Raw genomic sequence first — 22579 nt, forward strand, 5'->3', positions numbered from 1 at the left:
GTCCAGATATTTTACGGGCCACAAACAGCATCTCCTGCACATCCCTAAAGCTATGCTATATATATATATATATATATTTATTCGGACACTTGATCAGTGAACCGACAGGGGCTGTGATCACATTATATTCAGATATATATACACTTTTATATAGAGTTGGTTCCACTATTGTAGCGATAACAGCTTCCACTCTTCTTGGAAGGCTTTCCAAAGGAAGCTGGAGTGTTTCTGTGTGGAATTTGTGCCCATTCATTCTGTAGGGCATTTTTTTTTTTTTTAAATAAATTTTATTAAGTCTTACAGAACAGAGAATGAAGGAAACAGGCAAATTGGGAGAAGCAAAAACATACTGGAGTTTACAAATAATGTTAACAGCATATTGTTACTGATATGAGGAGAACAAAAAGAGAAAAATTCAAGGAAAGATGAGAAAAGAGAAGGGAAAGGGGAAATAATAGGAGTAAGAGGGAAGGGGGAGTCAGTAGCCAGAGAGCTGAGAAGAAAAATAAAGTGAAGATGAGAATCCAAGTCAGGACGACAACTAGGTAGTTAAGGCACAAAGGCCTTAAAAAGCAATGGGAGGAGAGGCCCCATGATATTCAGTCCAAGGACTCCAGACCCTATCAAATTGGACAGGGATGTGGCGAAGAATGCTAGTAATGTATTCCATATGATAGACTTGTAAAATATGGTTGATGACAGAGGGCAGGGGTGGAGGGCTTGGGTTTTTCCAAAAAAGGGTAATTTGGCATCTAACAGCACTAAGAATATGTGTAATAAGTTTTTGAGTTGGTTTCGGTGAATTAAGCGGGGGACTAGAAAATAAGAGAGAGATGGAGGAAGAGAAACCTGAGTAATGTTGCAGATTAACCGGGTGAATCAATTCCCAGAAAGGGAGCAGTTTTGGACAGTGCCACCATATATGAGACAAGGTACCCTATTGACCACATTGACGCCAACACAGCGGTGAGGAGCTCGGATATATTATATGAAGACGTTGTGGGAACAGATACCAACGGTAAAAGATCTTGCGACAATTTTCGCTTATCTTAACACAGATAAAGGTCTTAGAGAGGTACAGGCAAATCTTAACCCATTCCCCAGGAGTGAGCGACTCCCCCATGTCCTCCTCCCATTTTAGTTCGTTGGGGGTCCTTAGGGGGAAATTTGTGTTTTACAATAAGGCGGTAAAATGTGGAGATCCAGCCCCTGGAAGAGGAGCAGAGATCACAGAAGGTGACCAAAGGAACGGTTAGATGTATATCAGCAACTGTACGATGGATAGAGTTATATAAATGATGACGTTAGAGATATTGAAAGAAGCAGGATGCAGGGATGCGAAAGCCCTTTTGGATATCCGCGAAAGAGGGAAAGAATTGAAGCGGCATGATGTTGGAGAGGAAATTGATGCCACAGCGCGTCCAATGGGAGAATTGGACCAGGTGTAGTCCAGGAGTGAAAGCGGGGTTATTCCATAGCGGTGTCATTCTCCATGAGTGTTGGGCTAGATTGTACAAGGAAACTGTATGAGTCCAACAGGCGAGCGAGAATGCTAGAGGAGGGGGGAGACGTGAGAGGGGAGGCCGGTGCTGTGCTTTCAGCCATAGAAGCTAGGAGGGCGAAGTAGTGTCAGTGAGGGCAGATTCAATATCGACCCGAACTCGCTGTCCCAGCGGAGAGTGAAAGAGTACACACTGGGTAAGATGGGTGGCACAATAATATTTAAGAAAGTGGGGAACTCCCAGACCTCCTTCTTGAATTGGATTGTGGAAAGTCTGCATTCGAATCCTGGGCTTCCTAGCCAACCAAACGAATTTGGTAGCCATTTGTTGAAGGAGTTTAAAGAAATTTGGCAGGGACTTTGAGAGGTAAAGTTTGGAACAGATATAAAAGTCGAGGAAGGATGTTCATTTTGAGGGAGTTTACTACTCCGTCTAGGAGATAATGATGTCACAATTTAAAAGGTCAGCCTTAATGGATGAAAATAAAGGGGGAAAATTTGCAGCATACATTTGGTAATATGAGTGAGTGAGGTAAATCCCAAGATATTTTAGTTTATGAGACTGCCATCTAAAATCAAAGTTAGCTTTGAGGGTCGACAGGAGGGCAGGGGGGATATTAAGGTCGAGAATTTCTGATTTGGAAGCATTAATCTTGTAATTGGAAAGAGTGCCAAAAAGGGTGATGTCCTTGAGTAAATTTGGGAGCCATATTTGAGGGTTTGTGAGAGTAATGAAGGTGAAGTATATAAAACCGCATCATAGATTGTGAACAATGAGTATGCATAGGGGTCTCACCACGGGAGGGAAGGGCCAGCAAGTAAGGGCATGAGACCAAGCAGTAGCCCGTGAACGGGAAAAGACTAGGGTCCTGGGTCACCCCTGCCACAACGAGTCCCCAAACAAATGGAATTACTGAATAATCGTGACACATTAGAGATTAAATCAAGAATAACAAATGAAGAACACTAAAAATAGAAAAAGTCCAAATAGTAATATTTATGTAGTGGACCATAAAGCTTGTGGAGGGCGTTTGCGGGTCACTGTCGAGGTGGAGGCTGAGCTTGGGAGATCGGGGAACTTCAGAGTCTGTAACAGGTCCTGCCCCTGTTCCAGGGTCTTGAATGAATATGCTTGGTTGTCATAGGAAAAGGATAGCTGGAAGGGGAAGCCCCAGCGGTAAAGGATGCTGCCAGCTGAGCGTAAACGTTGAGTGATGTCAGCTAGGTCAGGTCGTTTCTTCAACGTAATAGGAGAGAGGTCCTGGAAAAAGAGAGAGTTATTCCCGAAGTAGGAAATGTCCCAATAATCTCGAGCAGCGCAAAGAATCTTCTCCTTAGTGGAATAATAATGAAGGCGTACGATGACATCTCGGGGTGGTTGAGAAGGCTGGGGTTTTGGCCGGAGGGCACAGTGGGCTCGGTCCAACCGGAAATAAGCAGGAGGTAAGTCTGGAGCCATGGTAGAGAACAGGCCCTGCAAGTAAGCAGGTAGCTCTTCTGCCGAGATCGACTCTGGAACATTCTTGAGTCTGATGTTGTTCCGTCGGGAGTGATTTTCCTAATCTTCAAATTGGTCTTTAAGAGTATGCAGGTCGGTACGAGTAGCTGCTAAATCCTGGTCAGTCTGGGTCTGGACGACGCAGAGATCAATGGTTGTTTTTTCTAGAGAATCAGTGCAAACACCCAAAGAAGCAATTTCCATGTGTAACTCTAAAACTAATGCCTGGAATTCGGATTGGATGGTAGCCTTCACTTGTATCACTACCTCGGCCATAGAGGGCTGTGGAGATTCTGCGTCTGAACTTGGAGATGCCGGGCAGAGGTAGATGCAGATGGGAGAGCCACCCTGCTGCTTCTGGAAAACATACTGGGCGTTTGAGGCGCAGGGTTTTTCTTCGGTTTCTGAGACATGATGACTCCGAGAGAGCAGCAAACTGCAAGGGGCAAATAACGGCAGAGGCAACGGAGGTACTTTCAGGGTGATGTGTCAGAATATGACCGGCTCAGACAAGACATGAGGAATTAATAAACATAGATAGAACGGATAGAAGAATCAGGAGGAGTTATAAATCAGATGTATTTAATCCTCTGCGAGTGATAGTGGACAGAATCCAAACAGAGGGTAGCTGAATTGAAACAAAGTAGGACACTGGTTGTAGAGCCAAGGAATCAAAATAAGGACAGCTGCGTGTCTGGTACTGAGATCAGGACTCCTGTGTGGAAAAGTATCCTGCCATCCACAGCACTCTATAGAATTATGTAGAGAAGGGGAGGGTTCTGCTGCTGGAAGCGCTCTGTCAGGGAGTCCCAATTCAGGGTATATTTGCAAGTTCTCCCTCTAGCAAAGGCCCATGTCAGGTGAGAAGAGCAAATGAGGTTGTTGTGGAGAGACAGAGGCACCGCTCACTTGAAGAATCGGGATCAGCCAAAGACACTGTCGCCAAAGTGACGTATATCCGGCAGGAGACCTGAAATCCAGGGTGTGGTAGTAGACCTCCGATATTGTCGTGGGTGGTCAGCAGGAAGAGGAGCCATCCCAGAGCCAGAGACGCGAGAAGGGTTCCCCAACAGGTAGGAAGGGAAAGACCGCCACGTGGGGCAATGTGCCGGCCTAGTCACGGATGCAAACTGCAGGTCCCTAGGAACCACCAACAGCGGGAAGCAGTGCTGGGGATGTCAGGAGCAAGCCCGGGAGGACCACCATCGGTTCGAGAGACAGGGCACTTTTTGAGGCAGCGAGACGGGCCAGGGATAATATGGGTCCCGATGTGCAGAGAGCCCAATAAATGTTGCCGTCCGATATGGCGTCCTAGCCACACCCCCCTCTGTAGGGCATTTATGAGGTCAGGCACTGATGTTAGAAGAAAAGGCCTGGCTCGCAATATCCATTCCAGTTCATTACAAAGTTGTTCAATGGGGATGAGGTCAGGGCTCTCTGCGGGCCAATCAAGTTCTTCCACACAGACCTCATCAAACCATGTCTTTGTAGTCCTTTCTTTGTGCACTGGGGCACAGTCATGTTGGAATAGAGAAAGGCCTTCCCCAAACTGTTGCCACAAAGTTGGAAGCATAGCAGTGTCTAAAATGACTTGGTATGCAGAAGCTTTAAGATTACCTTCACTGGAGATAAGGGGCCTAGCCCAAACCCTGAGAAACAGTCCGATACCATCATCCCTCCTCCATCGAAATTCACAGTTGGCATAATGGAGTCAGGCAGGTAACGTTCTTCCGGTGTCCGCCAAACCCAGACTCACCCATCTGACTGCCAAACAGAGAAGCTTAATTTATCACTCCACAGAACACCTTTCCACTGCTGTACAGTCCAGTGGCCTTGGTGATGTGAGGCTTGCATGCAGCTGGTCGGCCGCCACACAGTTATGTTGCTTACATTAATGCCAGTGGAAGTTCGGAAGCCTTTAGCTATGGAATCAGCAGAGGGTTGGCGACTTTTATGCACCATGCATCTTAGCAGTCGTTGACCCGCTTTGTGATTTTATGTGGTCTTCCATTTCGTGGCTGATTTGCTGTTGTTCCTAAATGTTTCCACTTTCTAATAATATGACTTACAGTTGAATATCCATCAGGGATGAAATTTCATGAACCATCTTATTGCAAAGGTGGCATCCTATCACAATACCACGTTTGAAGTCACTGAGCACTGCTCATTTTGCATCACAAATGTTTGCATATAGAGACTGCATGGCTAGATGCTTGATTTTATACACCTCTAGCAAAGGGTCTGGTTGAAATACCTCAATTCAATAATTAACACCTGTGCCCAAATACTTTTGTCCATATAGTGTATATAATCTTTCATTTATAAGTCACCTCAAAAGGTCTGCGGTTGGGGTACATCATTCCGATGACTACCTTTCCGACGAGTTATACCGACAGTAATACGGTGATCGCTATAACTCGAACTTTCAGGAAATGCAGACTTACCTAAAAATTGATATAAAATATTTCCGACACCAGTGGTATAAAGCGTGACACCATGAGCTCCTTGCATCTCTTCAGATCTGGGTCAGTTTTAAACAAAGAGAAGACCTAACACTTACAATGGAACTTAAAATGGCAACATTCACATGGGCAGTATTAAAGGAGGCAATGCGAGGACCTGGCAACTGTTTAAAGTACAAACCTTCTTTAAATAAGTGGCCGAATTATTGCCCCCTTAATACTGCCAATGTGAATGTCACCATTTAACGTGATGAGAATTAGACTGACAGCATTTTATGATGTTGTGCTTTATACCACTGGTGACAGAAATATTCGATATCACTTTTTAGGTAAGTCTGCATTTCCTGAAAGTCGGACTTATAGCAAGCAGCATATTGCTGTCACTATAACTCGTCGGAATGGTGGTCATCGTAATGATGACTACCACCAAGATTTGTAGTGCCCTACAAGACATTACATACTAAATGAAAAGCAAAAGAATACAAAGGCCAGACATACTGATTAAATAAAACAGTCCTCAGAATCCTCAGATGATTTTATGGTCTTTGATGTTCCAGTACCAAAGGCTTCACTCATCACCCTCTCAGACCCCAAGAACAAAAATGGACTAATGAATATATATATATATATTTTTATATTTAATGTGTGTACAATAAGACCAGAAAATGGATGACTCATCTTGAACATCAATTTGTCCATACACATGTAGTGGCGTTCAGACGCAGCTCTCATTGCGATCAAAGGTGGATCACTTCCTGTGTACAGAATTATCCTAGTGCCTCAATGAGTCTTTGTCATTTCGGCAAAGGCTTTAATTCCTCAGGGAATCAGTGTAGCTAGATTGGCCATCTATGTGGAAGTATTTCTAATTCCCACAAGTCATTTAATGCTCTGATTGGTCCAAATTGTCACTCATGCATGAAATACTCATATATGTATCTCATATTAAGAGACGTACACAAAATACTAGAATTAATCTTATTCTTTTTGGTTGATATTAATATATGAAAATATGAAAAATCTATGCTTTGTTCTAATAAAATTTGCATTTAATTTAAAGTAAAAGAGGTATATAAAATTCTGTGAGGCCTAGGGCTAGATTTACTAAGTTGCGGGTTTGAAAAAGTGGGGATGTTGCCTATAGCAACCAATCAGATTCTAGCTGTCATTTTGTAGAAGGTACTAAATAAATGAAAGCTAGAATCTGATTGGTTGCTATAGGCAACATCCCCACTTTTTCAAACCCGCAGCTTAGTAAATCTAGCCCCTAGTCTCTGATGAACTGCGTTGGTCCTCACACAGTCTGGAGACACCAGGAGGCTTCCTGGTGTCTCCTGAGACAGGAAGGGGTCTTGCATTTCAAGCTGGAACACTACAAGAAAGAAGAGTGACACCACTACATGCATACAAATGCCCATTATTTTATTTAGGTGATTGTATACATATTAAATATTCAATTTTACATTTATACATTGGTCCTTTTTAGCTATTTTTGGGTCCAAAAAGATGAAGAGAAAAGTCATTGAGACTGTAACATGAAAAGTCCATCAAATCCTCCAGGGATGTTAAGGAGGCCTGTTTTGCTAACAATTCAAAGTGTAACAGGTAATTTGTTTTTAGAGCAGGGCAGTAAATGAGGTACTGGCCACCAAGAAGTGGGGCTGTTTTGTATTTTGTTTTTGGAACCTAAACTTTCCTAAATCAGCACTGCATGTATATCACATGGTTTATCAAAGAGAGTAGAGGTCGCAGATAGGTTTTTTTTTTCATAGAAACTTAACACTGTTTGTAACACACTGTAGTAAATGTAAAAGATAATTTCTGCCTCATAGCTGTTAGTAGTTAAGTGACATGTACACTATAATGTTTTGAAACTATTTGCAAATAAATCTTTCTGAAACATTCCTTGCAAAAATGTCAATTTAAAACAATGTTTGTAATTCAAATTCTTAACATCTGTTCAGAACTGTAGAAATGGATGCTAAAGTGTTCAGTGATGATGAATACTCAAAAATCTATCAGGATCATATGTGCCCTTCTTCCAGAAATGTTCTGAAAGTTGTTTTAAGCTACTTGGAAGAGAAGGTAAGTAAATAATTGATGAAGATGTGCTGGGCATAAATAAATAATAAACCCATACAATAGGTTTTGGGGATTGTAGTGCATTTAATTTTTGTGTCACTGGCAATGTTCCCATTAATTGATTTCCCATCTAATGTTCAATTTGACGAAGTGTCAAAATATCCTTCCTTTTTGTTTGCAATAGATTACATGCTTGCTGATGTGAAAATATAATGTGTGGGGGAAGGGTATACGGGTTATATAGGGCTGCTACTGATGCCATGTCAGGGCTGTAGGAGGTTAATAATGTATTTTAGTGCAATAAATAAAATTTATTTTTGGGGAATAGTAAGGTTATGTTGTGAGGCTATTAAAGTAACTGTAGGGGTTCAATGGTCTACTAGTGTAATATTGGAGCTATTAATATAATGTTGTGAGAATATTAATGTAATGATTTTGCTGGTGGGGCTATTAATGTAATGTAGAGTAAATATGGGCTAGTTGTGGGGAAGGAGGCCAGTTTATTACATTTGGTTGCTGTAAATGTAATGTTGGGATTAGTTGGTAGGAGGTCTCAAGTGTTCATTTGTCACACGGCCTTTCAGTAGGTAAATAGTACCTATCTATTTTCCAAACAGGTCCCAACAGTCAAGGATACGACTAAGCAGCAACAGAGCTTAAAAAACTAAGACGGGTAGTCAAAACTTTGAGGAGACATAGGAGAGGGTAGCATCATCTGCTAACTTTCATAATTCTGCTGGCATAGTCCCAATTTTGAGGAACTGTTCCACGCAACCAGGATTGTCCTGATTAAAGGGAAAGTCAGGAGGTATGTCCCATGTTATGATACTAACCCAATCTGCCCCTACCAGAAGATTTTACCATGTTGCTGTGTCCAGCAGAGGACAGGTCAGAATGCTCCACAGCACTGCTCAAGCTGCTGTTCCACGATATCAGCAGCTTGTACATAGTGCATAATAAAGTAATAAAATAAAGTCTCTTTTGCTGAAGGAATTAAGAATAAAATTATATCATTGTTTATTTACAAAAGAATAAGCAAGTGCTCATTTTCAAAGCTGAAAACTCTGGTCTTCAACAGACCAGACACGTAGTTTTTGTTTCAATAAAAGTAGGCTGTACTACAATTTACAAATTTCATATTACAATTGGCTGAGAAGGTATATAGGCATATCCTGAATTCCCCCACTGGCTTCCCTGCATGCAATGGAAACTCTGAAGAAATTCTTGCAACTCTTTGTTCCAACATCTCTTGATTGGAAACATCTGTTCTTTGAATAACTCCTTCATTCCTGTTCATACCCTATTTATCAGCTCACACGAAAGGCTTATATAATATAACATATGACATAATAAAACCACATCAAATATAAATGATATACTAAAATAAGATAAAACAATGTAAATATTTTCATATTAATAAATTGTCTTCATCCAAAATAAAACATCTTTGACAGTCCCTCATTTGATAGTTCTCTAAACTATCACACAATATTATGATTACGAGGTTTAATTTGTTCATACAGTTCTATAATTTCTTCCCCAATATTATTCACTCTCTTAATTTCTTTACTCAATGTTTTCTTACAAAATTTCAACAGTACTGGTATACATTTTAATACAAAATAGATAACTAACAATATTCCTAATATAAAAAAAATCTTCCTAATGAATGCATCAGCAATTGAAACCATGTACTAAAACCTGAAAAAATATTATTATATATTGTTTTTAATCTAATAACGAAAACCTTATATATACCGCAGATAATGTCATGTTATATATATATTTGCAAAATCTCTCTTTACTTTTATCCATATAAATATCTTCTCCAGATTATGTTTCATTTGTCAAAAAAAATATATAACTTTATGTTTCATACTTCATCTGTAATGTTACACAATAACCTCTTGTTTGTACAGTAAAATAATTCAAGATCAATCTATGTTCTATTAACTATATTTTAAAAACTTGAAGTTCCTTTGCAACATAACAAAAGGTTTCATCATACACATTTGATATTTTATCAATGAATGTAGCTAAACCTTGGATATAAAACCAATTCATATTTATATGTGCAGTGCCTATAACTTTTAATATAATCCATACTTGTACACCAGTTGATTCACTAATAAGTTGTGATATTGGTTGTTGTTCACTCTTTTCATCACTTCTTTCCTTTCTTTTATAGTCAAATATCTATTAAATACTTTTTCGATACAATTTTCTTTAAATCATTTTGTGTAAATACATTAACAACTGGAATCACCTAACCTAAGTAACATATTCTACCTTAATTCAATGCTATATACTTATATGCCTTACTTCCACATTTGTAATATATCATCTAATAAAATACATGGTATTGCTACATGTAATATATCTATGTATACAATATCTATAAACTTTCCGTGTTTGTTTTTCTCTAACTGCTCTTTACAAACACCATCTTGTAACATTATAATATTTTATTTCCATGCTACTGTTCCCAAAGATCTCTTTGATCCAACATATCTAAAGTTTAGATTTATTTTTAAATGGAGGACTTTTCCCAATTTTACCTAGATGTTCATTTCTCTCATCTATAGGTCTATTAGTAAAATGTATACATATAACACTTTCAGTCAATACATTTGGCAACAATTTTAAATAAAGAGGTCATGTTTCTCAATAGGCATTTGTAGTACAATCAGTTTCAAAGTCTCTTGTTTCTTTTGTAACTGCTTACTCATCTCATTCAGGTACTTAACAGTTACATCTTGAATGCATTTGAAAAGTCTCTTGCGGGCTGATAATAATATTGGGTTGTCTTCTGAACAAAATCTCATATGGTGAAAAAAAATGGAAGTCTGGGAGTGGTTCTGATACTATAAAATATTAGAGATAAAACCTCTAACCACATCATCCCTGTATTCTTCATCACTTTACTCAGTGTATTTTATATACCATTAAATCGTTTCAGTAACTTATTTTTTATTCTTTAGTAAAATACATTAAAAAAACAAAAACAAACTTACACATTGAAATATGTGCCTCTGTCATTCTCAATCATTGGTGATATACCATAACTATACACAAATTCATATACCAATTTCTTTGCTGTAAATACTCCAGTGCAACTTGCAGTGAAATTACACTTCTATCCCACTTAGAAAACATATCTACAAACATTAGTACATACAGTAGATTACGACATTTTTTTATTTGGATGAAGTCAATTTATATTACCTGTAATAAATCTCTGTAGGAGGGATATGTGACGGTTCTACAAATATGGCTTTACCTGGATTCTTCCCTTAGGCAAATAAAGCATGAACCAGCCTTTCTACCTCCATGAGAAGAGAAGCCAGGTGCACACCAGTAGGCCTCAAGTCCACACATACCATACTTATGTAAATGAGTCAGACCATAGGCTGCTTCTGCCAGTGCTGGTAGATAAGCCTTTGGGGCCATTGATCTATCTTTACCATCTTTCCATGTACCATTGGTATCTTGTACACATCCCTTCAACTTCCAGAGGGCCAATTCCTGTGAATAACAAAACTTTTACATTCTGATTAATTTCTGATCAGTAATTAACTGAAACGACAACAAATTCAAGTCCTGTGAAGAAATGTTAATTAGTAATGGACTTCTTACTACACCTATTGAAACTTCATCTGTCCCTTTTATTACCTAATGCAATTGATCAGTATTACTTGTGTGATCTTAACACCTAATCACTACCTGCAATGACATCTGAATAGCATCTAGCATCTTCTTCACATGTTGAAAATATGCTATTGAAGTATCTACTACAGTTAGGCAATCTCTAAACCACCACAATGCACAGAATACATATCTACTATCTGTGTAGATGTTTAATACTTTTGCCTTGCACTAACTCACACACTGTTGTGAGTGCTACTTATATTATATCTTATACATAACTTTCCAATCTCATTTTATCTATGATAACTACCATCTGTATATATAAAGAAATGATACCTACTCACAGTAAATGTGTATCCTCAATGTCAGATCTAGCAGTAAAGGTTCTTGTCCAAAAGTTCCATACAGTCATAAATAGGCATTAATTCATCAAAAATGTCATACACTTATCAGTACTTTCATCCACACTCTGTGCATTCCCATGCACACTAATTAAGAACATAACAGTATTAAAGATTTTACACCAACAAATAGTTAGATAAAGAAAAGCCATAAGATCTCATTTACAATTTACGAATCTGGCAGCGAAGAGTTGTCATGTTTGTGCAAATTTCACCAAGAGCAAAACAGGATACGGAATGAAAAAAATAACTAAATAAATAAATAATTTCTGACTAACTACTAGATATTTTCTATGAATAATGCTACAGTTGCAACTACTTTTAAACAGATTGACAATGAGTAAGCATCTATATTTAAATTTGTCACTATAATAAACAATAAATATTTGATAGTTTCCATGTAAACTCCAGCTACACATCCCTAGAAAGATGCGCACTTATGATTTTATTTTGCGACTAGTGCATATGCAGAATAACTCGCACACTTTCTGAGGAAAGATGTGTCAGTCCTTGGGTCAAGCAATAACCCAAATACTTAACCTGAACTGGCAAAATTGCAGTTTATTTCTGGAAACCATGTAGCCATGTTGATATAGGAATATTAACAGCTAACAATTGTGTCTACAAAGACTGTAAAAAACAAAACAAAAGTAAGTTATTAACATATAAGATAAATATAAAATCACAGTGTGATATAAAATTCTCAGCAAAATCAAACAATAAAATAGTTTGTTTATTAGTTTACTATGTTTGTCCCCAATTGTAAAACGCTACGGTATATGTTGGTGCTATATAAATAAATGATGATAATAGTTAAACATCTAAAGTTCTCTGCTTTCTTTTTTTTTTCCCTCAAAAATCTACACATGTATTTCTTTCTCTTCAAAGCCCATGACCCCCCTTCTCTTGTGCTGAGCACAAAGACATTTTTCCACTAGGAGTAAAAGGTGCGGGGGATGGGTCTGGTTCTCCGTCCGAACAAAAAACAATGATAGAAATAATTCTTGTCAGCACGTAAAATCGTTATCAGACATTTTTAGGTGTGGTTCACAATCACATTGAATATTTTAAATTATTTGGGCTATTAATTCTTTGTCTAAAAGATTTTAATTGAAGAGTCAATAATGTATATTTCAAATCTTCCTGTTTCTTACTAATAATATATCACAATTAATAATCAACTCTTACTCCTATACTCTAGGGTTGCAATTTGAAGAATGCTTCTCAAAGTTTCTGCTAAAACTTCAGCTCCAAATTTTAACAGCCAGTTATCTATGCTCTGCTATGTCCACAGATACATGTATATGTATATATATATATATATATATATATATATATATATATATATATACATATACCCATCTAATGTGACATTTTAGCTACATCTTATACATCTTATACATAATAATCCTTAAAAGATTTACTGTTCTTTAGCTTAATCATGAAAAGTTTATATTAATCAACTCACAGGAGAAAATACATAATTAGCAACACAATGATATTAAATATTAGTAATTTTAGTATGAAAAAAAAAATCATTCATGCACAGCATTTAGAATTATCACAAAATTGAGCAATGTCTCTCACGGGCAATGAAATTTTGAAAACCCATAATAAATTTCTGACGACCTAACAAATATGGCGTTTTTGTATTTTTTTCTAAAGTTACAGTTAACTATTTCTTTTGTACTAAAGCAGCCCCTACGCCATCTATTGGTTACTTCTGGTAGTGCAGCCACTCCCTATTAAATTACTTTTTATTGGGATACTTCTCTACAATTTTATTGTTATCCTGTGTCTTTTCAGACATAACTGTTTCAGAATCACCTAGATCAGATTCAGGTGACTGTAAAGCACTATTTTTTTTTATCAGATCTTAGCTCTTTTTCCTCTGTTAAACAATACTTTAATATGCCAATAACTTTGTTTTCTGATTTTTCAATTTCTCAATTTCTGTTTGCACATTATCCAGATTTTTTTTTATCAAAAGACCCTGCACTTGGAAACTGCTTATCACAATAATTAGTCATATTCATACAGCCTTACACACGTTTGTAACCCCGCAGTTTTACAAAATTAAACTTATTTTTCTATCTAAACCTATTGACAATCTTTCTCATACTTCACTGAGGATTTATCCCCCGCAGTACATAAATCGCTCATTATATTTTATATTCATCTTTATTTTAATTTTATTTTATTTTAAGAACTGGACTCTGCAGTACGCAAGTCCAAATTTCTCAAGTTGAAATGCGTCCCGCAGTGCGCATTCAATCGATAGTGGTCGGGCAGTCCCACTATCCAGAAAGTCCATTAGGCCTCTCGTCTGAGAGATAGCCTCAATCTCAAAACTGTATTCAGTGACTACGTAGATTTATTAACTCTTTATTTTATCTCTTAACTTCTCAACACTCATTAACACATTCATTCTCAGATAAGCAGTTCACATAGCAGCCTCCCCTGTACTTCAGGCAAATTTTTATATTGCCTACATTCCAATAACAGAAATACATATAATGTACTGTTTAGCAAAGTAGCAGACAGAAAAATGTAACACTTTAAACTCCTACTTTTAAATTCTATTACAGTTACTATAAACCAGGCCTGTCCAACCTGCGGCCCTCCAGGTGTTGTGAAACTACAAGCCCCAGCATGCTTTGCCAGTAGGCAACCTGTTAATAGCTGGAAGGGCATGCTGGGATTTGTAGTTTCACAAACATCTGGAGGGCCGCAGGTTGGACAAGCCTGCTATAAACAAAAATAATAATAAGCTAAAAGTTCTCATTTCTGCAACACAAATCTTATTGGAAAAAAACACAAGATAACCAGTTTGCAATCCATGGTATAGATCTCTCTATTTCAAAAGGATCGGCAAAAACTAACCTTCCTTTATAAAATAAAAAATCGTCGACCATGTATTTCAAAATTAGAAATCCAAATATTCTTTGTCCAAATCGAATCATGTTGAGGAATCTCAGCAGTGCGTCCAATTAATAAAGTAATAAAATAATTCCTTCAGCAAAATAGACTTTAAGAATAAAATTATATCATTGTTTATTTACAAAAGAATAAGCAAGCGCTCATTTTCAAAGCTGAAAACTCTGGTCTTCAACAGACCAGACACGTCGTTTTTGTTTCAATAAAAGTAGGCTGTACTGCAATCTACAAATATCATATTACAATTGGCTGAGAACGCATATAGACGTATCCTGATCCCCCCCGGCTTCCCTGCATGCAATGGAAACTCTGAAGAAATTCTGGCAACTCTTTGTTCCAACATCTCTTGATTGGAAACATCTGTTCTTTGAATAACTCCTTCATTCCTGTTCATATCCTGTTTATCAGCTCACACGAAAGGCTTATATAATATAACATATGACATAATAAAACCACATCAATTATAAATGATATACTAAAATAAGATAAAACAATGTAAATATTTTCATATTAATAAATTGTCTTCATCCAAAATAAAACATCTTTGACATGCAGATGGTCACATTAGCGTTCTGCACATGGATCAGTACAGGGACTAGCTGCTGTGAATACCTGAACCTTTCTCCAATAAACACAGCAGCAGCTATGGAGGGAGGGGGGTTTTGGGGCAAATATGACAACTGAGAGTGGTATAGGAGCAAATGTGAGCAGGGGAGAGCATGGTGTGACATCATCATCTATATATATATATATATATATATATATATATATATATAGCGTCACTAATTCTGCAGCGCTGTTCAGAGAACGCACTCACATCAGTCCCTGCCCTATTGGAGCGTACAGTTTAAAATCCCTAATACACACAGGCAGACAGAAACACAGACTAGGGTGAATTTGATAGCAGTCATTTAACCTAGTTGTAGGTTTTTTGATTGTGGGAGGAAAACTAAGCACCCACGCAAAAACGAGGAGAACATACAAACTCCACACGGATAAGGCCATGGTCAGGAATCGAAATCATGACCTCAGTGCTGTGGGGCAAAATTGCTTACCACTAAGCCATCGAGCATGTTTCCCCACCACTCTCTGGTTGTCACATATGAGGGCGGATGAGGCAAGCATTGTTCTTCCATATAGGCCCATCCCCTGCAATTAAAGGCATCTTTCTTTTCTGATAACAAGGGCTTACAATTGATTGATGTTCATTTAAACTGAATTTCTTTATGGCCAATCCAATTTGCTTCCAAAAGTTTAATTCACGCATTAACAGACAGTAATTCACAAATCTTACATGACTACTACTAATTAGTTGAAAAGAGTAAAATGTGTATTTTTTTTCTGATCAGGTTATTTAGAATTCTGAAATATATTTTGAAAGAAGTTTAGGGCATCTCTCCTAGTCAAGTTCTTCCATTGGCCAGCTTGCCTAGTTTGATGGTACAGGGCATGTTTAACAATATAGGCTGGTGAAGTCTCTCTCTCTGCTCTCTTTGGTAAGCCCTTATTTGTATGTGATCTGTCCCTGAGAAAAATTAATAAAACATACTGATTGCTGAAGGAAGGCTGAGAAAGCTGATAATATATGGCTCAATAAAATGATTTTGTTTGATATTAATATTAAAAAAGGGAGAATCTATGCTTTATTATAATATTTGTGATTAATTTAAATAAAGATATGTATAGAAAAATCTATGAGATCTAGCCTGTGATGAAACGCATTGATACTCATACAGTCTTGAGACGCTAGGAAGCTTCCATAGATAGGGAGGGATCTTGTTTTTAATTTTGGAACACAAGAAGAAAGAACAGTGAGAGTCGCATATGTTCTATTAATTAGTGTGTTTTTAGACGAGTTTTCTTAACTTCAATTAGAGATCTTACTCACAATAAGGATGGATGGATAACTTTTCTTTTCCTTTAGAAGGGGAAACCCTTTGGACTGGTAGTAGACGCTGGTTGTGGAACAGGGAGATCAACCCGACCACTGACAGAATATTTCAGCAAAGTGATTGGAATAGACATTAGTGAGAGTCAGATAATTGAAGCAAGAAGATCTACACCACAGGAGAATGTTACTTACCAGTGAGTAGTCTTAAATTTGAAGAATATTTGTTGCCAATAATATGGACATCTATGTAAGTGTCTCTATAACATCATAAATATCATTCTACAGCACCTCTGTGCCATGGGACCCATCTCTAAAAATATATGTAGTCATAAAAACAATTTGGGGTGCTCTTGTTACTTCTCCCCCATTTGGCTGAAAAAAGTCATGTATAGACATAGTTTGTGGCTTTGACATTACAAATATTTGGGGATTTTCAAACACACATAGAGCCGGCTCCTATGTCTGTAATCAGGGCTGGTGCGAGCATATCTGCGCACCACTGCAAAAAATAAATTTTTGCCCTTGTTTTTTTAAAAAATTATTTGTTTATTCAATAATGCTTTTCTTTTAATGCAAATCATATAATACATTTTAATAAAGAGAGTAATACAGATAAATGCATTAAACAGCAAATATTTATTGCTATATGAATAATATAAATGAAGAATATGTATTCTTTGTAATAAAATTGTATGTCTTTGGCAAATAAGTTTGATGAGAAGTAAAGAACAGAAAAAAATGCATCCCTTCATCATCACACTGTGCCCCCCTCTTTTATCACACTGTGCCCCCTCTTCATCATACTTTTGCTCCTCCATCACACTTTCTCCTTCATGCAACCTGTATCAAACTGTGCCCACTACATCACACTGTGCTCCTGTCATCACCCTGTTCTTTACTTACCTTTTTTATGACTTTCTTTTCTTCTGTCTTCTTCTCTTCTGTCTTCTCTTTGTGCCACTCCACACTGACTGTGTTGCCACGACTGGCAGTCATTGACAAGGGAGGAGGGCACTGGGCACCATCAACAGTATTTTTATTTATTGGACCAGTGGATTGGACAAGCAAGGAAGGCAGTCAGAGTGGAACACCTCTCAGGCATGACACTCCTCTAGCTTGCACTCCCCACTTATCGTGTTGCGCCGGTCCTGACTGTGCAATAATGTGTGTACACAGATTGACCACCATTTCCTTCTCGTTGCAGGGTTGCCTCAGTTGAGAAGATGCCTTTGGAAGATGCCTCTGTGGATCTATTAAATGCAGATGTTGCTGCGCACTGGTTTCCTGTAGACAAATTTGTGCTAGAAGTAGCTCGAGTTCTTAAGCATAGAGGCTGCGTTGCATTGCACTCTTTTATTCCAAAATTTATTATACAATATAAGAATTATTCACAGACACTAACAAACATGTATACTGAGGTGAGAATTACTTCTGTCTGCATCAATAAGATTATGTGACGCCACAAACTGTATGCAGGGTCTTAGAGCACATGCAGTGAATACAAATGTACAAACAGCAACTTCATATGTTAGATTCCAACTGGACAGAGTTAATTGGGGGGCATGATAGGTAATAAATGTAAAACATTAAGGGGATCATTAATAGTTGAATGCATTTACGAACTAAAATTACGTTAGGGAAAACTCCATAAAAAGGCGTACTTATGTGCATAGGTTGAGTTGGCTGTATCTCAAGATGTGTCCAGGTCAAAAACACTAGTATTTACTACAGATGTAGATCAGACCATGGTTCCCCCAGTACCAGCATGTTCTGGCAGCCATGGGCATGCTGGTGCTTGTAATACTACAAGAACCTGCATGTCCAGACTATTTATGGCAGTGCAGGCTTGCTGGGACCTTCAGTTAACCAATGTAAAATAATGTCTAATTCATTTATTTATTTAACACATTTAATACCCCACACTCACTATGCAGGGGTGTGGGAAGAGCCCTATTGCTGTCAGCACGGGGCTGATTACCACTAGGGAGGGGGCTTGCTGTTTGTCTCCCGGATTTTCCTCTGACCAGCACTAGGGTTAATATGACTGGGGGCAGGTGGGGGGGGGTTAGCTTTTTCTTTTACATGTAATAATTTATTTATTTCACTTTTTACTGGCGTCGGGTCGTTTTAATGCCAGCATTGTGACTGTTGGCAACCACACTGCCGATATTTAATACATATAGGTATTTTCTCTATGTCGGTATTTAGACTGTCAGGAATTTCATGTCAGTATTATTTCCGTCTCTATTTTCACCATGGGGAATTTGTACCCGACCCGATCAGGCACACAAATATGTATACTTATATCTAAAGATAGCGTAGGGATGTGACTTTGCAGTGTTCGTACTAAATGATAAAGTCACAACATAATAATGTAATGAAGTGTTATAAAGCCAAGAGAAAATATTGTCAACAATTATGAATAAGTGTGTCACAATTATGTGAACATGCCCTCCCTGCACTCAGTCTCTGCTTGACCTCCCCTGCCCTTCCCCATTCTCCATTTCCAGTTATCCACTCTCAGGCATAAAGAGTCACAAGTTAACAATATGCAAAAATCTACACACACGGATGAATGTGTACACATTTGTTTGTGCACACACGCAGTATGGGAGGGCTTATCTTATGTCTAATAAATTAATCAACATTCAGCTCTAAAGGAACCTATTTAATAATATAATAAGTGCTTTAGGAGAGTTGATGATATCAGTGCAGTCATGATTGTATATGAATATGTAATAACACTTGTGTGCTGTGACTTGAAATAGTCCACAGCCTTTATATGTATATTTTTATGTATTATTTCACAGAAGACACATGAATAATATACAATAGATGATGTAAAATCTGTTGATTAAAGCACAACCTTATAGTATAGTGTGTTTTTTTGATTAGTTTGCCTTTTAAAGTATCTAAATATGAAGTCCTATAATTTATACATTGAAGGCATTCGACAATATAATACTTTATACTGGACAAAGATACTGCACACTTTCAATATCTTGGATTTAAATTTCCATTTAATAAAACTTGCTAATCACTCATTTAACAATATTTTTTTTAAACAGGCTATGGATAGCCTTTGCATTCAATATGACGTCTGTAACATCATGAATTCTGAATATCAAGAAATATTTGATGCCTTGCCATTTGCTGACAAGCGAAGGTAAGAGTGTAATATAAATATCTTCAAATTTTGCAATAAATATACACCAGAGAAGTTGCTGATAGGGACATGCAGTAAACCACCAGATATTAGTATGGTTGAGGAAGCCCAACTTCTACAGCAAATTGAAAAGGCTACACAACTAGGTCAAGTTAGAATTATGAGGGATTTTGATTATATGGACATTGATTGGAGAACTGAGACTTGTGGTACAGCTAGGGACAACAGGTTTCTGAGCAAGCTAAAAGACACAAATAGTAGAGGAACCATCTAGAAACTGGAATATACGTGACCTAGTAATAACAGATAATGTAGACATCATATCAAATATTCAAGTAAGGGAGCACTTGGGAAACCGTGATCATAATAAAATAGTATACGGGATCAACTAAGACTTTAAACTTTAGAAAGGCAAATTTTAATATCCAAAAGAAGTCTATAAAGTGCATGGACTGGAACGCATTTTTTAAAGGAAAAAATACAGAAGAAAGTGGGCTGTCTTTAAAATGTCGTTGGAAAAATACACATATAAGTTAATTCCAATGGGAAAAAAAATGTAAAAGAATTAAGTTTAAACCAATGTGGCTAAATGAAAAGGTAAGCAAAGAAATGGAAAGAAGCATACATTAAATTGCTTATGTCTGAAGAGACTGAGGAGTCCTTCAGTATCTCCAAGGAAGGACTCCTATGTAATAAATCATGCAAACATAAAATAAAAACAACAAGTTGAAAAAAAGACAAACCCTAAAGTTTTTTTTAAGTATAAAAATGTCAAAGGGAATAAAAAAGACAATATAGGACCCTTAAGAAGTGAGATGGGTGAATTAATTTATGATAATAAGGAAAAAACAGAGGTATTAAACACTTTCTTTTCTTCAGTATTTACTAGAGAGGAACAAATGGTAGGAATAATACATAAAAATGGAAATGCAACCATACCATTAATTAATACTTGGCTGACAAATGAAGTCCCAAGGTGCTTGAATAAAGTAATAATTAATAAATCTCCAGGTCCAGGTGGCATACACCCAAGGGTTCTTATGGAGCTAAACTCAGAAATAGCTAGATCGCTATTCTTAATTTTCATATATTAAAATTATCATATATATAATTTTATCTGGCTCAGTACAGAAGGATTGGGAATAACAAATATGGTGCCATTGTTTAAAAAGGAAATGAAATCACAACCAGGGCATTATAGACCTGTAAGCCTAACATCAATATTGGGGAAACTACTGGAAGGTATATTAATGGATATTATTAAGGATTACTTGGTGCGCAATAAGATTATTAGTGGGAATCAGCATGGATTTGTGAGGGATAGGTCATGTCAAACTAATCTAATTAGTGTATACTAAGAAGTTAGTGGGAACTTAGACCATGTTAGTACAGTAGATGTGGTCTTCTTAGATTTTGCAAAGGCCTTTGATACAGTGCTGACAGGTTGAAATACAAAAAAGGGAACTGTGTCTAGGAAAAAACATTTGTACTTGGGTCGAAAAACTGGTTGGAGAATAGCGAATAAAGAGCTGTGTTAAATGGAACATTTTCTAATTGGTCAAAAGTTTAAGTGGTGCACCTCGAGGTTCCGTGCAGGGGCCACTCCTTTTTAATATATTTATTAATGACCTTGGTTGTGGTTGAGAGAGCAAAGTGTTTATTTTTGCAGAAAACATCAAAATTTGCAAGATAATAAAATCAGAGCAAGATGTAGTTTCTCTGCAGAGGGACTTGAATAAACTGGATAATTGGGCGGTCACATGGAAGATGAATTTAACATAGATAAATGTATAGTTATGCACTTACGGATCAAAATCAAGCATGCAATCTACAAATTAAATGGAAGAGAGTAGTTGCTTTCCAAAGTAAAAAGAAAACATTAATGAAAAATGTAGTAAGGTATCTTAATGTATTCCCATGGTACAGGCTGAAGACACTTAGCCATCCTTGATGATAAGCGATTAGGAAAGAGAAGAACTGCGGCAACCCCCATTCAAATCCCCGCCCACCTGCTCCACCTTCATTCCTGCTTCTGAGTTTGGAAAAAGCACAAAGTTGAGAGATGAATGAGTGTTGTTCATTGAAAAAGATTCTGAAACGCAGCTTAAATTTTTCTGTCATTCAGTGGTGGTATTTGTGGTGGTAGTGGGGGGTTTTAAAATAAGCAAGATTTTATTTAAGGACAAATTAATTTTGCCTACCGCATATTAGCCAGGCAAGTGGTTGCTTCGAATGTATTAGCCTCTGCGGTCTTGAATGTATGGCTTAAATTAATCATGAGAGGACATTTGGACTGTACAGTACAGTACAGTGGGCTTCAATGTGCATTTTGATTGTTAGATATATTATCCACTCCAATGTACCTTTTCCTTTTAAGACTGATGAAGGTTTTCTTCCAATATTTCTCTATATCTAGCTCATTCATTTTGTCCTTTATATTTTCCAGTGCCTGGAGCAGAGAAGTTTGATGCTCCTGCCATCATGTTTTACAGTATTTGTGCTGTTTTTGGGACAATGGGCAATATCAGGCTAGTGCCAAACATGCTGCTTAGCACTCAGGCTAACAAGTTCATTCTTGATCTCATGTGAGTTTTCAGCGAAAATGGTTTTGTCTTGCCATTATCCAATAAAGCACAGATTGATGAAGTGCATGAGCAATTGTCATCAACAATTCATCACTGACTGCTGCAACTGGCATCGTTTGGCCAAACCAGCAATTTTCTGGTGAGTGTCAACTGATTACCAATGTCAGTTGTAGAATGGAAATAGTTGCTACCACCAGGCTCCTCGAACAGCTTATGCTTCTGGATAATGTGTAATCTTTTGGTTACAGGAACACAGCAGGGACAGGCAACTCACAGGAACAAGCAGGTCGCTTAGTAGTAGTTATGTTTATTACTCATATGGCACTAATAAAAGCTACTCCTTTACATACACAGCATTTGAAGGGACTGAATTTATTCAGTTATGCAAGGTCTGCTAGCCTGTATACA

The 22579-nt window shown here is 37.5% G+C and overlaps 1 protein-coding gene across 1 annotated transcript in view; it reads left to right on the forward strand.

The window, feature by feature from the left end:
* The window catches only part of LOC142159293 (putative methyltransferase DDB_G0268948), a 196753-nt gene extending 178861 nt beyond the window's left edge, over nt 1–17892 (forward strand). Inside the window, exons 2-4 of the mRNA XM_075214053.1 lie at nt 7426–7546; nt 16454–16614; nt 17625–17892. Of these exons, the coding sequence (XP_075070154.1) occupies nt 7436–7546; nt 16454–16614; nt 17625–17877 (525 nt within the window). The 5' untranslated portion in view covers nt 7426–7435 and the 3' untranslated portion in view covers nt 17878–17892. The remainder of the gene's footprint in view (nt 1–7425; nt 7547–16453; nt 16615–17624) is intronic.
* Nucleotides 17893–22579: the final 4687 nt, after the last annotated feature.

Source organism: Mixophyes fleayi, chromosome 5, assembly GCF_038048845.1.
Source record: "Mixophyes fleayi isolate aMixFle1 chromosome 5, aMixFle1.hap1, whole genome shotgun sequence".
Lineage (NCBI taxonomy): Eukaryota > Metazoa > Chordata > Amphibia > Anura > Limnodynastidae > Mixophyes > Mixophyes fleayi.